At 36.2% G+C, this 16,099-nt stretch overlaps 1 protein-coding gene across 2 annotated transcripts; it reads right to left on the minus strand.

Annotated features, from left to right (window-relative positions):
- Positions 1 to 580: 580 nt before the first annotated feature.
- Positions 581 to 15,617, minus strand: LOC141566849 (uncharacterized). 2 transcript variants are annotated; one of them, XM_074311972.1, is made up of 3 exons: positions 15,465 to 15,617; positions 8,619 to 8,724; positions 581 to 3,063 (listed from the first exon to the last, which is right to left on the minus strand). In XM_074311972.1, exon 3 carries the CDS (start codon positions 2,910 to 2,912, stop codon positions 2,049 to 2,051), a length of 864 nt encoding a protein of 287 aa, XP_074168073.1. In that variant the 5' UTR covers positions 2,913 to 3,063; positions 8,619 to 8,724; positions 15,465 to 15,617; the 3' UTR covers positions 581 to 2,048. The 2 variants fall into 2 exon arrangements, with proteins under 2 accessions (XP_074168073.1, XP_074168072.1); XM_074311971.1 differs by lacking the exon at positions 8,619 to 8,724.
- Between the last annotated feature and the right edge of the window lie 482 nt (positions 15,618 to 16,099).

Raw genomic sequence — 16,099 nt, forward strand, 5'->3', positions numbered from 1 at the left:
TCTTGGTTCATATCCCTACTTCATAATAGGTCTACAGGGAAAATCTTTTATAAAGCTTAAGTATAAAATACAATGCATATCGAGGGTCTATCACTAAAAGGATTAAGATCCTTTCTAGAAAGTTACTTGAATATAGTAGTTTGCAGGTTTAGGATAGCTGCTTCAGCACAAAATAAAAAAAAACCCAACTTAATATATAAAAACCTCCTGAGCTTAAAATAAAAAAAATGGTAATAAAACAAAAGCTCATAAAAACCTAATCTCTCTATAATACTTTCTTAAGAGGTGAAGAGTCCAGGAAAACATAAAGCTCTTGTGCTCTTATTTCACTTTAGCCCCAGTCTACATCATCTGAGCAATGTTGTTCAGTCATAAATCTTTAGAAATTCTTATATTCTTAAATTGATAAGTTTCACTTTCAACAGAGTACTTTTAAGATTCTAGGTCTAAATTTCTGACTGTCCTAAAGGATATAGCTTCCCCAACTCTTATCTGGTCTTTTCCCAATGCTTAGGCTAATTCCTATTAGGATAGTATTTCACTGTGCTATAAAGAATGAAACAACCTAAATTTTCCAGTGAATTTTATACTATTTATTAAAAGGCATTAAAAATAATTTTAGAAGACTTTACTAGAAGGGTTCTACCATTATGAAAAAAACAGACCCACTGTTATTGGGGATCCTGGGTCCCAAAAGAATGTATAGAGAGGAATAACAGGAAAGAAAGGGAAAGGCTGTTTGTTGGGAAATTAAGAGTTTGCAAAACTACTTTTGGGTAACTTATTTTATTTCGTTAAGAAATTTGGAAGCATTTATTTACATTCTCTTCCACCTGATGTTTCTTCTCTTTGGGGCAGGAGTGGGGGAAAGGCAAATGAAGACATGCATAGTCAAACAAAACAAGACCCCACATTGTCCATGTCTTAAAAAAAAAAAAAAGTATTCTGCATTTTGAGTATCACCACTTCCTGGAATAGCAAACTTTATTACCATTTCTCTGGAATCATGCTTGGTTATTGACTAGAGTCAATCAATAGTGGTCTTTGAAAGTTGCCTTCAGTCTTGTTATATAAACTGTTATTAGTTCTGCTCATTTTGTATCACTTCCGAAAAGTCTTTTCAGGTTTCCCTAAAACTTCCTTTCAACATTTCTTATGCTAAGTATAGTATTCGCCTACTGTAACTTTTTTTTTTTAGCAATTCCCCAACTGACGGACTACCTTACTTGACTTTCTGTCAAAGTAGTAATTATTTTAACAAGAAAATCAAGATCTGGGTTCACATTTGAGTCTGCACATACGTTCCTGTATGACATTGAGTAAATCGATTTACTTCTCTCCAGTTCCTTACTTATAAAAGGAGATTAGACCATATTTAATTCATAAAGCTTGTACATAGAAATTCTTAGTGACCTGGAATAAAAGGGTTTGGCTTGGGCTTCTTTGAAAAATTCATTACACAAGATATAGGGCATGAAACCAGAGAATAATTTTAATAATTCCAAGTGATATAGCATAAGAGCACTACATATATATGAAATGTATCTCTATGCATTTGTATTAGAAAACATTTAACTGCTTTTATGGTCCTCTGACTTTTTCTGTAAAGCGATTAAAATATTTATTTCAGAGGGCTTCTGGCAAGAAGTCATCCTGGACTATGCTTTTCAAATTAAATTTATTTTTAAAAAATTGTTTTCTAATATAAGGAAAGATAATGTTAATGAGCCTCACCTAAGCTAGATAGGTCTTGGCTCCTCTGGCCTAACTCTCATAGTCTTAGCCAGCTTCTTCTCGGGGTATCAGTTTCTCATATACTTGGATGGAAAGAGCAAATAAGGTAATAAATGAGGTAAAGGCTGATCTGCCTCACTGGTGCTGGTAAGGCTGAGGTCAAGAGTTCAGCACTCACATGCTTCACCCCCATCCTATTTAACCCTAATCCTAAATGGATGCTACTGATCTGGCGAGGTGCACGAATGGCTTATCTTCTGTTCCACTGATAGTCTATAGTAGGGTCACTTGGTAAGAATAAAGGGCATGTCTCTTTATTCTAGGGGTTTCTCTAGAAACTCTCTAAAATGAGATCTTTGATGCTTCAGGAGGTAGGAGTGGTGCCCAAAGCTCTTTCCACATTTGCTGCAGCTGAATGGTTTTTCTCCTGTGTGAGTGGTCTGGTGGATGATAAGGCCAGACCTCTGGTTGAAGCTCTTGCCACAGTCACTGCACTGGTAAGGCTTCTCACCAGTGTGCGTCCTCTGGTGTATGACAAGGTCTGACCTGCGCACATAGCTCTTTGTACAAGCTGTGCACTTGAAGGGCTTTTCTTCCCAATGAGACTTCTGGTGTGTACGGAAGTTAGAACTGTCACTAAAACTCTTGCCACACTCCACACACACATAGGGCTTTTCACCCGTATGGATGCGCTGGTGGCGGATGAAGGCTGAGCTGTCATTAAAGCTCTTGCCACATATACCACATTTGTAGGGACTGGCACCTGTATGGATGCCCTGGTGTCTGGCTAACCCTGAGCTATCCCGGAATCCCTTCCCACACTCAGGGCACTTGTAGGGCTTTTCTCCAAGATGGGTCCGCTGGTGCAGCTCCAGATGAGAGCTGCGGCCAAAGCATTTTCCACACTCTTTACACTTATAGGGCCTTTCACCTGTGTGTATCCGCTGATGGCGGATGAGGGCAGAACCATCACTGAAACAACGACCACAATCCCCACATTTATAGGGCTTTTCACCAGTGTGGGTTCTCCGATGGAGACTGAGATGAGTACTTCTGCCAAAGCATTTTCCACAGTCCAGGCACTTAAAAGGTTTTTCCTCTGTATCAGTTCTCTCATGGCCTTTTAATTTTCCTTGGCCCTTTGTTGGGGTGTTGGATTTACCCATTTTTCCTTCCATTGGTGGGATCTTAAATTGTTCTTCCAACTTAGGCTCTTTGGTCTCACCATCAAGTCTACCCCAGTGATGAAACAGATGCTGAGTTCTAACCTATGTCAGATTCTGCTAATCTGGAAGATTCTTTCATTTTTGGAACTTCTTGCTGGAGAACCTGGAGAAATGGGAAAAGAAATCAACTAAAGTCACTCTGCTGAAATTGGGTAACAAGAGTATGGTTAAGGGTGAAGAAAATGACCAAGGGAATTATGCTAATTTTAACTTTGAGATTATTTGCTTCAACAAGTTTTAAGACATGGTATAAAATCTCTTTTGTGCTTAGTTATTTCCTTATAATGAAGCTGGTTTATGTTTTAGTGAATGCAAATATATTCTAAGACATAATCAGGAAGGTAAAATAGCTGTCAAAGTAATGACATGTTACATTCCCAGTTCATAATAGTGCATACCAAAATCTTTATCTAAAAATCTTGCCTAAAAGTCAAGTAGGTAGTGTCCAAAGCCTGATTTGAATCCAGCTATTCCTGTTTCCATTGCTCTTAACCATTGCACCACTTGTATTGTTATTCAAGTTTCTTGTGTACATTTTCTTCAATAGCTCCTGAAGAGTGGGGACTATGAGTTATACTTATCACTTAGAAGTGCCTGGCACATGAAATATTTTAGTGAATTGACATGAACAAAGGGGAGCTAATTAGGGAAGACTTCTTGGAGGAAAATTATGAACCCATAATTGGAAGGGAAGATCAAGGATTGCTCAGAGTTGCTGCTAAGGTTATTAAGATCCTATTCATGGGGCAGCTAGGTGGCACAGTGGATAGAGCACCAGCCCTGAAGTCAGGAGGACCTGAGTTGAAATCTGACCTCAGAACACTTCCTAGCTGTGTAACCTTGGGCAAGTCACTTAACCCCAATTGCCTCAGCAAAAAATAAATAAATAAATAAATAAAAGCCTGTTCATTTTCACATTCACAGCCTTTTGAAACATGTACTTAAATCTAAACTACACTAAAGCAAAGCAATATTCTAGGTCCAGAAGTACTGATATTGGGCTTCAACAAGGGAGAAGAGAAGGGAAGAGTTCAATAGTAATACTTTGGGTTCCTCTGATGAACACTGTTCAACCACTGTCATCTATCTAACTGGGATTATCCCTTCACCAGGGTCTAGGGAGATTTAAGCCAGCTGCCTATTTTTCCTGCAATTAAATATTACTCTCACCTTATATATCTCTCATTCAAACTGAGTTTAAGAATGGGGCACAGGAAGGGATACAATGTAGTTCCCAAACTCTAAATGGGGAAAGGGAAGTTACTCTGCCAAGTGGTAGATCTGAATAAAGTCAGGTTTCTCCTCAATTACACCTGTAGTAGATTGGAGACTAAAGGATTTGGGAAAGAGAAGCCTATTGAATGGATGAACCCCAATACCTGCCTGTGCATAAATTGAAGTGGAAGAGGGATATTTTACTCACCTGAGTAAATTGCCATTAAAATTCCACCCCTTAACTATGTTGAGATTGAAATCATTAAGTCTTAGGGCCTGTTGGCCTCACAATATCAGTGTGAAAAAGGAAGGTTTGAAATCTCAAAAGAACTGGAAACTATTAACCATATGAAAGAATGCTCTAGTTCACCCAAATTAAAATACTTTTTACAAATTGGGAAAGATGACGATAGATAAGATATCTAATTCAATGATGGTGGAGCTTGAATTTATAGAAAGCAGTTGTACTAAGAAACTGATGAAAATTTATATACCCTTTAACTTACTGATTCTACTGCTAGACATTGCCCCCAAAAAATTAAGTGATAAAAAGAAATGCCTCATATATACCAAAATATTTATAGCAATATTTCTTATATTAACAAAGAATAAGAAAAAATGTATATTTCTTCTCTTTATATTTATTCTATATGTATTATTATTATCCTAATGAGAACATAGTAAGCACTTAATCAATACTTGTTGACCAGTTGACTTCTATGTTCTTTTTCAATTCTGATCTTTAATATCATTTCCCAAATGTGGCCATATGCTTTTTTTCTTGTTCTTTGCCACACAAGTGGCATTCTTTCTAGACTACCTTGTATTTATATACTTTGTATATTTCTTATCTTTTCATACATATATGTACTATTATCTTAATGAGAACATGTAGGCACTTAATAATTGTTGACTAGTTAACTTTTATGTTCTTTTTCAACTCTGATCTTTAACATCATTTCCCAAATATAGCCATATGCTAAGTATGTAAATACAAGGTAGTCTGGAAAGAATGCCACTAGTAGTTGAAGGAATCAGGAAAAACTTATTTCTTTGAAGGTGGTGCTTGAATATCATCTTGAAAGAAGAGCGATGGAGATGAGGAGGAAGTAAGTATATTCCAGGCATGAAGATGGCAAATGCAAATTCAGTCTCAGGAGGAAGCATCTTGTGAAAAGAACTAGAGAAGACTTGTTTGCTAAAATTTTAATATAAGGGAGAGAAGAATGTGCCATTACCCAAGGTGAACAAGATAAATTGAGGCTAATCTGTGAATGGTTTCTTACCTGTATCTGCTTTGTTAGTTTATCATTCATATTACACCACTCAACATTCTATCCTAGGCTCTCTTTTTTCCAATGACATTAGTCCCAGCCTTTCCCCTACACTTTAATTTCACATAGTTGCCTATTAGACATTTCCAATCGGATATCCTGGAGATGTTTCAAACTCCATTATGCCCAAAAATTATCATTCCCTCTCCTCCCCAATTTTAAACCACTATTTCTGTTGAAAGCACCATTATCATTCTAGCCTCCCAGATTTGTAATTTTAGCATTACTTTTGACTCTTTGTTCTCCCTCTACATAATCTGTTACCAAATCTTGCTTTTTCTAACTTCTTTCACGTTTCAATTCTTTCAGCCCCTTAACTTAAAAGATGTGGAAACTAAAGAGATAATTTCCCAAAGTAGAAAACTAAACATAAAAGGTAAGATCTGGACCAAGCTGCTCTGATTTCAGAGTAATTTCTTTCCACTATACAGAGTTACCTAATGGAGCACTACTGGGCTATAAGATATAAGGAATATGATGAATACAGAGAATACATCATTCAATGATATAAATGTAAATGTAGAGATAATGTAAACTGAAAGAAAAGCAACAAAAATATTGAAATTGCATTTTGTGTCTCTCAACTCTGATTTTATACAGAAGAAATAGGGAATTATATATGTGGAATACTAATAATGGACTTTTGAAATCTTGATTAGTTTTGGTGAAACTTCCCCCCTCCCCCTGCCTTCTTGATAACTCTCTGGAAATTAAAAGGAAAAATTTGAAAATATAGGATATAAAAACAAAGGATAACAAATTTTTTAAAAAGATGAATTTTCTAAGGAAAAGAAAGGATTAGACATGTGGAAAAGCACAATTGGCACTCTTCCACACACATCCTATCCCTATTTACACATGGCCTAATACTCAGCTCAGATTTTTTATAACACTACTACTACTTTTTATAAATAGGATCACATAGATAGCCATTTCAGGGATAGGACTTAACCCTGAGTTTTTCCAGCTTCAAAGCAAGCTTTCTAATTTACTCTATCATGCTACACTGTATGTGTGTATAGACACACACACACACACACACACACACACATACAATCTTAGGAAAAACTGTCTACATTACTTTTATCCATTTTCTTTCTATTCAAACTCACACTCTCCAAAGTTACCAATGATAAATGTGAAGTTTTTGATACTATTGGTTACCTCCTCCTGGATGTTCTCATTCCTAATTTATGTAACACTACTTCTCTGTATTCATATTGTTTTTTAACTGCACATGAATATTTCATGAAGCAACTGTATAGAATCTGAGCAGCTTGGTTCAAATCTTACTTTTTATACTTACTATTTCTGGGATATAGCTAATTGCTAGTTCTCTTTCTCTTTGATCACTGCTTCTCCGATCTTTGGATTATGTGTCCCTCATGACTCTTTTCTGTCCCTCTTCTCACCTTTGACCTTAGTGATTTTATCAACTCCTACTGATTCAATTATTTCTTTGATTGTCATTTTCAAATATGTAAATCCATTCTAAACCCTTTCCATTATCAAATGCTTGTTGACATCTCCAACTGGATGTATTGTAGGAATCTCAAACTTAACATGCCCCCAAAATAGAACTCATTGTCTTCCCCCAAATCTATTCCTCCACCACAGGCACCATCATCCTTCCAGTCATCTTACTTCCTAATCTTGGTGTTATTTTTGACTCTTTCTTTTTCATCAACAACTATACCCAATCAGCTGCCAAGTCTTGTAGATTCTAACTTCAGAAATCATTTCTTGCATCTATCACCTCTTCTCATTGTTTAACTGGACATCCAACTTCTAGTTTGTCCTCTCTCTACTAAACATCTCCATATAGTTGCCAAAGAACTTTCAAGGAATAAATTTACTAAAAAAATCTTCAAAACTGTCTAGGTTTAAAAGACCCTTATATAAAGGGTCTTTTATATATAAAAAGGATAAGATATATATATCTATATATAAAATATATATATATATATATAAAAAATCTATATATATATATAAGATATATATATCTATATATAAAAGCCAGCCCACTTTTCAGGCTTCTTTCACATTATTACCTTTCATATACTCTGCAGTTTAGCGCATTTGCTGTTTCCTGAATTTGTCTCTCTCCCATGCACAGAATCTAATTTCTTTCAAGGCTTAGAGATGCCACTTCTTATTCCTTACTACTCAAGTTGATTGTCAATCAAGCAATCAATATTCATTTATTATGATGTGCCAAACATTGTGCTAAAAACTGTTGATTCAAACATTCCCTGCCCTCACAAAGTTCACATTTTAATGACAACATGAAAATAATACACAAAGGTACTTAGTGAGAGAAAAACGCTAGCAGTTTAGGGGATTGAGCTTCCTGCAGAAAACACAAATTAAAAATTTTAAAAATTAAAAATTAAATAGTTAAGCAATTTGCCCAGAATCACATAGCTAAAACATGATGCCAGATCTTTTTGGCTTCAGGATAGGTTCTCTAACAGGTCATGCTATACTATATATGTGTACTTATGTATGTTTGTGTGTGCATTCATGTATCTACATATACACATATACACTCTCCAATAGAAATGTAAACTCCTCAGCAGTGGAAACTTTTTTTTTTTTTGATTCCCACCATCTACCACAGAGGTTTGCATATAGTAAGTACTTATACTTAATAAATGATGTTAGTCTGATAGATACAAGATGAACATGGCTCTCCTCAAAATAGTGTCCCCAAGTCTGTCTCGTCTCAACTCCTCCACTTCAACACCTAAAGTGCTTTTCCTATTTTTTTGTCCTAGGTACAGATGTTCTCAGTTATATTTTTAGTTATTTAAATCCAATTGCAAAACTTAAGGTTCAAAAAACTATCTTAGCAGTAAGTAAAATGGCACCCAAAGAGATAATTTCAGTTTTATTAACACAATTAGTGTTAATAAGTTAGTTAGTTAGTTAGTTAATAAGTTAGTCTACCTAAGACACAAAAAAAGGAAAATGAAATGAGAAGAGGGAGAAAGAAGGGGAAAGTTTTACAAAATAATTGCCCATTCTTTTTCCTTCCAGTTCCTAAAGACAATCATGTATGTAAAGTTAGAATCTAAGTAGAAATTTTGATCTGGAGAAATTCTATTACCATAATTCTTATGCAGAATATCTTGGTAGTAGTTCTTCTGGGTGGGATCCAGTTGTCCACATTCTTCTCCTGATATGTAGAATGCCATCTCAAAAGTTTTTGGCTCCTGGAATAATGTAAGTATCTTCTCATTTCTGGTGGTTTGGGCACTTAATATCACCCTTAATCAATGTAAGGGAAATTTGCCATAGCTTAGATCATTTGTTTGTTTACTTCTCTTTGTCTTTAAAATGTATCTTTCATCAAGGGCAAAGTGGTAAAGTTATCACCAATGTCTTAGCAATTAAGGGCTAATGATGAAGGTAAACTTATTTTGTACAGAAAGGGCCTCCACAAAAGAGAGAATTCATGGAGACGAGAAATACATAACTCAAAGTAGCATCCAACTTGAATTGCATTTGAAAAGAATCTAGCCAGAAACATCCCAAAAATAGGATGCTCAGAAAGGTGGAGCTCCTTCTATTTGCTTCTAAAAAGGGAAGGCTGGATATGGATCAGTCGGTGCTCATTAGAGACTACAACCTCTTACTTCACCTGTTTTTAGCATCCCCCTTAGCCTTAGTAGGTTAGTAGGGTAAATCACTACCCATACAGTGCTAATATCTTTCCATCTACCCCAGTGAGATCTCTCTAACTAAAGATATCAATTCCCTTGAAATTCTCTGCAGTGAAAGCCACTCCCAGGATTCAAAAGGACTTATATAAGTTGTCACACATTCCTATATCTTTCCAGACAACTGTCCCACTGCACAATCTCCTTTCCTTTGAAATGGATATAATATATTTAGAACCAAAGAGTAAATTAGAGTGCAGAGAAGCACACTATAAAGTCAACAAAACTGCCAGAATTAACAGGATTTAAGAATAATATAGAAGGTGAGAGGGTTTTTTTGTTTGTTTTTTAAGAATTTGGAACAAATGCTAGCTCTGGGCAAACAAGTATCCTCTATTGGCCAGACCTCCACATACATCAGTACAGTGCTGAGCAAATAGGTAGCTCCAACCCTACAAGTGCCTAAGCAAACAGGCAACCACCAAGCACCATAACCCAGCTCCATAACCCTGGGCAAATGGGCAGAGGCCAGACCATCTCACAATTCAGTTTAGTTTTGCAGACAAACATCCCACCAACCTCTCAGCATGCAGTACAGTACCAAGTATTTAGGGCTTGTATACTGGCACAAGAAGCCTGAGACAGTGCCCCTTCCACCCCAAGAACACAATACAAATTTAAAAGAATGGAAAAAGTACCCCCCCCCCAAAATAACATAGAACCTGACCATGGAAACTTATGGTGTTAGGGAAGATCAAAAAAAACTCAGAAGAGGACAACAACGTTAAAGCACCAAAGGGAAAACTAGAACTTATGGAAGAACTCAAAAAAGAACTTAAAACTCATATAAGATAGAAAAAAAGTTGGGAAAAGAAATGAGAATCATATAAGATAATTATGAAAAAAAAAAAGTTTGGAAAAAAATAACTGCTTAAAAAGTAGAACTGGCCAAGCGGAAAAGAAGATACAAAAATCCAGTGAAAACAACTCCCTCAAAAGTATAAGTTAGAATTGGGCAAGCAGAAATATGAGACTGTAAGAATCAGTTAACAGAATGAAAAAAATAGAAGAAAATATAAAATACCTCTAGGTCAAAAACAATTGACTATCAAGGAAAACTGCCCTGATATCTTAGAACTGGAAGGTAAAGTAGGCATTGAAAAATCTACCAATCACCTCAAGAAAGAGATTCCAAAATAAGAATCTTAAGGAACATTAATTATAGTCAAATTAGAGAACTATCAGTTCAAGGAGAAAATACTGAACTGGCCAGAAAGAAACAATTCAATTATTGGGGAGTCACAATCCAGGGCAGCTGCAACATTAAAGGATCAGAATCAAGGAATATATTTTAGAAGGGAGAGAAGCTAGGTCTATGACCAAGAATCACCCACCCAGCAAAATTAAGCATAATACTGCAAGGGAAAAAAACTGTCATTCAACGAAATAGGTTTTTAAACTTTCATAAGGTGAACAGAATTGTACAAAAAATTTCATCTCCAATATCAAGACCTAAGAGAAGCCCCCAAAAGGTAAAAAGGGTAAAGAAAACAATGAATTCAGTGGAATTAAACTGTTTAACCCTGGGCATAAGAAGGTACCTGTAATTCTTAAAAAATATATCACAGGTAGAAGGAATATACATAGCAGACGAGAGTATAAAGTAATATCTTACTTCCCCAGGCCACTTTACTTACGGTCCCAAACATCCAGCCTCTAACTCTTCTTTCAGGCCCTAATTATCTTGAGTGAAAACCTATCGACTGTTTCCCATAAATCCTTAAATTTTGGAAACTAGGGAAATACATACAGAGTAAAGGTAAAAGGTTGGAACAAAGCCTATTATGCTTCAGGTAAAGCCAAAAAAGCAGGGGTAGCTATCCTTATCTCAGATCAAGCAAAAGCAGAAGTTGATCTAATTAAAAGAGATAAGGAAGGAAACTATATCCTGCTGAAAGGTAGCATAAATAATGAAACCATATCGATACTAAACATATATGCACCAAGTGGTATAGCATCTAACTTTCTAAAGGAAAAGTTAAGAGAGTTGCAAGAAGAAATAGACAGTAAAACTATAATAGTGGGAGATCTCAACCTTGCACTCTCAGATGTAGACAAATCAAACCACAAAACAAACAAGAAAGAAATTTAAAAAGTAAATAGAACATTAGAAAAACTAGGTATGATAGACCTTTGGAGAAAACTGAATGGCAATAGAAAAGAATATACTTTCTTCTCAGCAGTTCATGGATCCTATACAAAAATTGACCATATATTAGGACATAAAGATCTCAAAATTAAATGTAGGAAGGCAGAAATAATAAATGCCTTCTTCTCAGATCACAATGCAATAAAAGCTATATTCAATAAAAAGTTAGGGGTAAATAGACCAAAAAGTAATTGGAAACTGAATTATCTCATCTTAAAGAATGACTGGGTGAAAGAGCAAATTATAGAAACAATTAACAATTTCACCCAAGATAATGACAATGATGAGACATCATACCAAAATCTTTGGGATGCGGCTAAAGCAGTAATAAGGGGAAATTTTATATCTTTAGAGGCTTATTTGAAGAAAATAGAGAAAGAGAAGATTAACGAATTGGGCTTACAACTTAAAAGGCTAGAAAAAGACCAAATTATAAACCCCCAACCAAAAATTAAACTTGACATACAAAAATTAAAAGGAGAAATCAATAATATTGAAAATAAAAAAACTATTGAATTAATAAATAAAACCAAGAGTTGGTTTTATGAAAAAGCCAATAAAATAGATAAACCTTTGGTAAATTTGATCAAAAAAAAAGAAAGAGGAAAATCAAATTGATAGTCTTACAAATGAAAAGGGGGATCTTTCCACCAATGAAGAGGAAATTAGAGAAATAATGAGTTACTTTGCCCAACTTTATGCCAATAAATTTGATAACTTAAGTGAAATGGATGACTTCCTCCAAAAATATAGGCTCCCTAGATTAACAGAGGAGGAGATAAATTGCTTAAATAGTCCCATTTCAGAAAAAGAAATAGAACAAGCTATTAATCAACTCCCCAGGAAAAAATCCCCAGGGCCAGATGGATTCACATGTGAATTCTACCAAACATTTAAAGAACAATTAGCCCCAATGTTATATAAATTATTTGAAAAAATAGGGGATGAAGGAGTCCTACCAAACTCCTTTTATGACACAGACATGGTACTGAAACCTACACCAGGTAGATCGAAAACTGAGAAAGAAAATTATAGACCAATTTCCTTAATGAATATTGATGCTAAAATCTTAAATAAGATATTAGCAAAAAGACTTCAGAAAATCATCTCCAAGATAATACACTATGATCAAGTAGGATTTATTCCAGGAATGCAGGGCTGGTTTAATATTAGGAAAACTATTAGTATAATTGACCATATTAATAATCCAATTAATAAGAACCATATGATCATCTCAATAGATGCAGAAAAAGCATTTGACAAAATCCAACATCCATTCCTACTAAAAACTCTTGAGAGTATAGGAATAAATGGACTATTCCTTAGAATAATCAGGAGCATATATTTAAGACCGTCAGTAAGCATAATATGCAATAGAAATAAACTGCAACCTTTCCCAGTAAGATCAGGAGTGAAACAAGGTTGCCCACTATCACCATTACTATTCAATATAGTACTAGAAACGCTAGCCTCGGCAATAAGAGCCAAGAAAGAGATTCAAGGAATTAGAGAAGGAAATGAGGAAATTAAACTATCACTTTTTGCAGATGACATGATGGTATACTTAGAGAACCCCAAAGACTCTGCTAAAAAGCTACTAGAAATAATTCAGAATTTTAGCAAAGTGGCAGGATACAAAATAAATCCACATAAATCCTCAGCATTTTTATATATCACTAACAAAATGCAACAGCAAGAGATACAAAGAGAAATTCCATTCCAAACAAATGTTGAGAGTATAAAGTATTTGGGAATCCATCTACCAAAGAAAAGTCAGGAATTATATGAGAAAAATTACAAAACACTTGCCACAAAAATAAAGTCAGATTTAAATAATTGGAAAGACATTCAGTGCTTTTGGATAGGCTGAGCGAATATAATAAAGATGACAATACTCCCCAAACTAATCTATTTATTTAGTGCTATACCAATCAGACTCCCAAGAAACTATTTCAATGACCTAGAAAAAATAACAACAAAATTCATATGGAAGAATAAAAGGTCGAGAATTGCAAGGGAACTAATGAAAAAAAACTCAGAGGAAGGTGGTCTAAGTGTACCTGAACTAAAGCTATATTATATAGCAGCAGTCACCAAAACCATTTGGTACTGGCTAAGAAATAGAACGGTAGATCAGTGGAACAGATTAGATACAAAGGACAAAAAAGGGTACATCTATAGCAATCTAATCTTTGACAAACCCAAAGATACCAACATTAGGGATAAAAATTCATTATTCGGAAGAAACTGTTGGGAAAACTGGAAATTAGTATGGCAGAAATTAGATATGGATCCACACTTAACACCATATACCAAGATAAGATCAAAATGGGTCCACGATTTAGGCATAAAGAGGGAGATAATAAATAGATTAGAGGAACAGAGGATAATCTACCTCTCAGACTTGTGGAGGAGGAAGGAATTTATGACCAGAGGAGAACTAGAGATCATTATTGATCACAAAATAGAAGATTTTGATTACATCAAACTAAAAAGTTTCTGTACAAACAATACTAATGCAAACAAGATTAGAAGGGAAGTAACAAATTGGGAAAATATTTTTAAAAACAAAGGTTCTGACAAAGGTCTCATTTCCAAAATATATAGAGAACTGACCCTAATTTATAAGAAACCGAACCATTCTCCAATTGATAAATGGTCAAAGGATATGAACAGACAATTCTCAGAGGAAGAAATTGAAACTATTTCCACTCACATGAAAGAGTGTTCCAAATCACTACTAATCAGAGAAATGCAAATTAAGACAACTCTGAGATACCACTACACACCTGTCAGATTGGCTAAGATGACAGGAACAAATAATGATGAATGTTGGAGGGGATGTGGGGAAACTGGGACACTGATGCATTGTTGGTGGAGTTGTGAAAGAATCCAGCCATTCTGGAGAGCAATCTGGAATTATGCCCAAAAAGCTATCAAACTGTGCATACCCTTTACCCAGCATTGCTGTTATTGGGCTTATATCCCAAAGAAATGATAAAGAGCGGAAAGAGACATATATGTGCCAAAACGTTTGTGGCAGCTCTTTTTGTTGTAGCTAGAAACTGGAAGATGAATGGATGTCCATCAATTGGAGAATGGTTGGGTAAATTGTGGTATATGAAGGTTATGGAATATTATTGCTCTGTAAGAAATGACCAGCAGGAGGAATACAGAGAGGCCTGGAGAGACTTAAATCAACTGATGCTGAGTGAAATGAGCAGAACCAGAAGATCACTGTACACTTCAACAACAATACTGTATGAGGATGTATTCTGATGGAAGTGGAAATCTTCAACATAAAGAAGATCCAACTCACTTCCAGTTGATCAATGATGGACAGAGGTAGCTACACCCAGAGAAGAAACACTGGGAAGTGAATGTAAATTGTTAGCACTAATATCTGTCTGCCCAGGTTGCATGTACCTTCGGAATCTAAAGTTTATTGTGCAACAAGAAAATGATATTTACACACATGTATTGTATCTAGACTATATTGTAACACATGTAAAATGTATGGGCTTGCCTGTCATCGGGGGGAGGGAATAGAGGGAGGGGGTGTAATTTGGAAAAATGAATACAAGGGATAATATTATAAATATATATATATAATAAAAAATTATTAATTAAAAAATAAATAAATAAATAAATAAATTTTGGAAGCTTTCCAACTTTTCCGTGGATCTTTAATCCCAGATCTCCAGTTTTTAAGCACTGTTCAGTCCCCATCTCCATTCCCCACATTCACCTGTCTCTTTCCAGCTCCCACCTCCGGGAACCTGACCTCGCGCTCGGCCCCAGCTCCTTCATTCTCCGCCTGCGTTCCCAGCAGCTGCTTGTTCCTTGGCGCTAAGACGTTCCCCCGCCAGTCCTCACCCCACCTCCTGCAGACTCCAAGCATCCCGTCTTCCTAAACCTTATTCCTTATCTCGTTCCCCATCCATATGCCGCATCCCTCAGCCCAACTCTGGCTCCAGCCCCAGTCCCAACCCAGCAGCCCCGGGCCTCGTCCATCCCCGATAGGAAGCTGGGCGCGGCCCCTCCCCAGGGTGCTGCCGTTTCCATCCCCCGAGCTCAGACTCACAGGCCTTGGTCGCTCCCGAGCTGGGTTTCCACCTCTCAGCGATTCAAGATAGCGGTGTCTGTTGCTTCTCTCTGGGACCAAGAAGCTCAGGGCACACAGGAAAGCCCCAGCTGAGAACAATGGACAGGAAGTGTACAGGCCGAAGAGGCGGGACCGCGCGCCCGGCCACCGCGAATTTCCGGGTTCCTCTAGGACCACCTATAAGTACTGGCATCTCTCTGGTCTTCTGTCATCCTGCGGAATAGTTTAAGGCAGAGGAAAGATGGGGATCCTTTCATAGTCTACTATAGAGTTTACTACAGATGTGAACTTGACCACGTGCATTCACTTTCCTGGACCTCAGCTTATCTGTAAAATGAGAGGACTGTTTTATTATATTTATCTAAGCATGTATGGGTGAGCTGTTTGAAATCAGAATCCCTATTATATATGTTATAAGTGTATTAATACACACACACACACACACACACACACACACACACACACACACACACACACCACCTTTATGTAGATTTGTATTCTCTCTATGATTTCACTCTTTCCAGCCACTTCCTCATTTCTCCTTTTTGGGACTGGCTTTCCTCAATAACCAAATTAGGGAGAAAAACTGGAGATCCAGTGACAACTCAGTCTAT

Source organism: Sminthopsis crassicaudata, chromosome 4 (assembly GCF_048593235.1).
Source record: "Sminthopsis crassicaudata isolate SCR6 chromosome 4, ASM4859323v1, whole genome shotgun sequence".
NCBI classification, from domain to species: domain Eukaryota; kingdom Metazoa; phylum Chordata; class Mammalia; order Dasyuromorphia; family Dasyuridae; genus Sminthopsis; species Sminthopsis crassicaudata.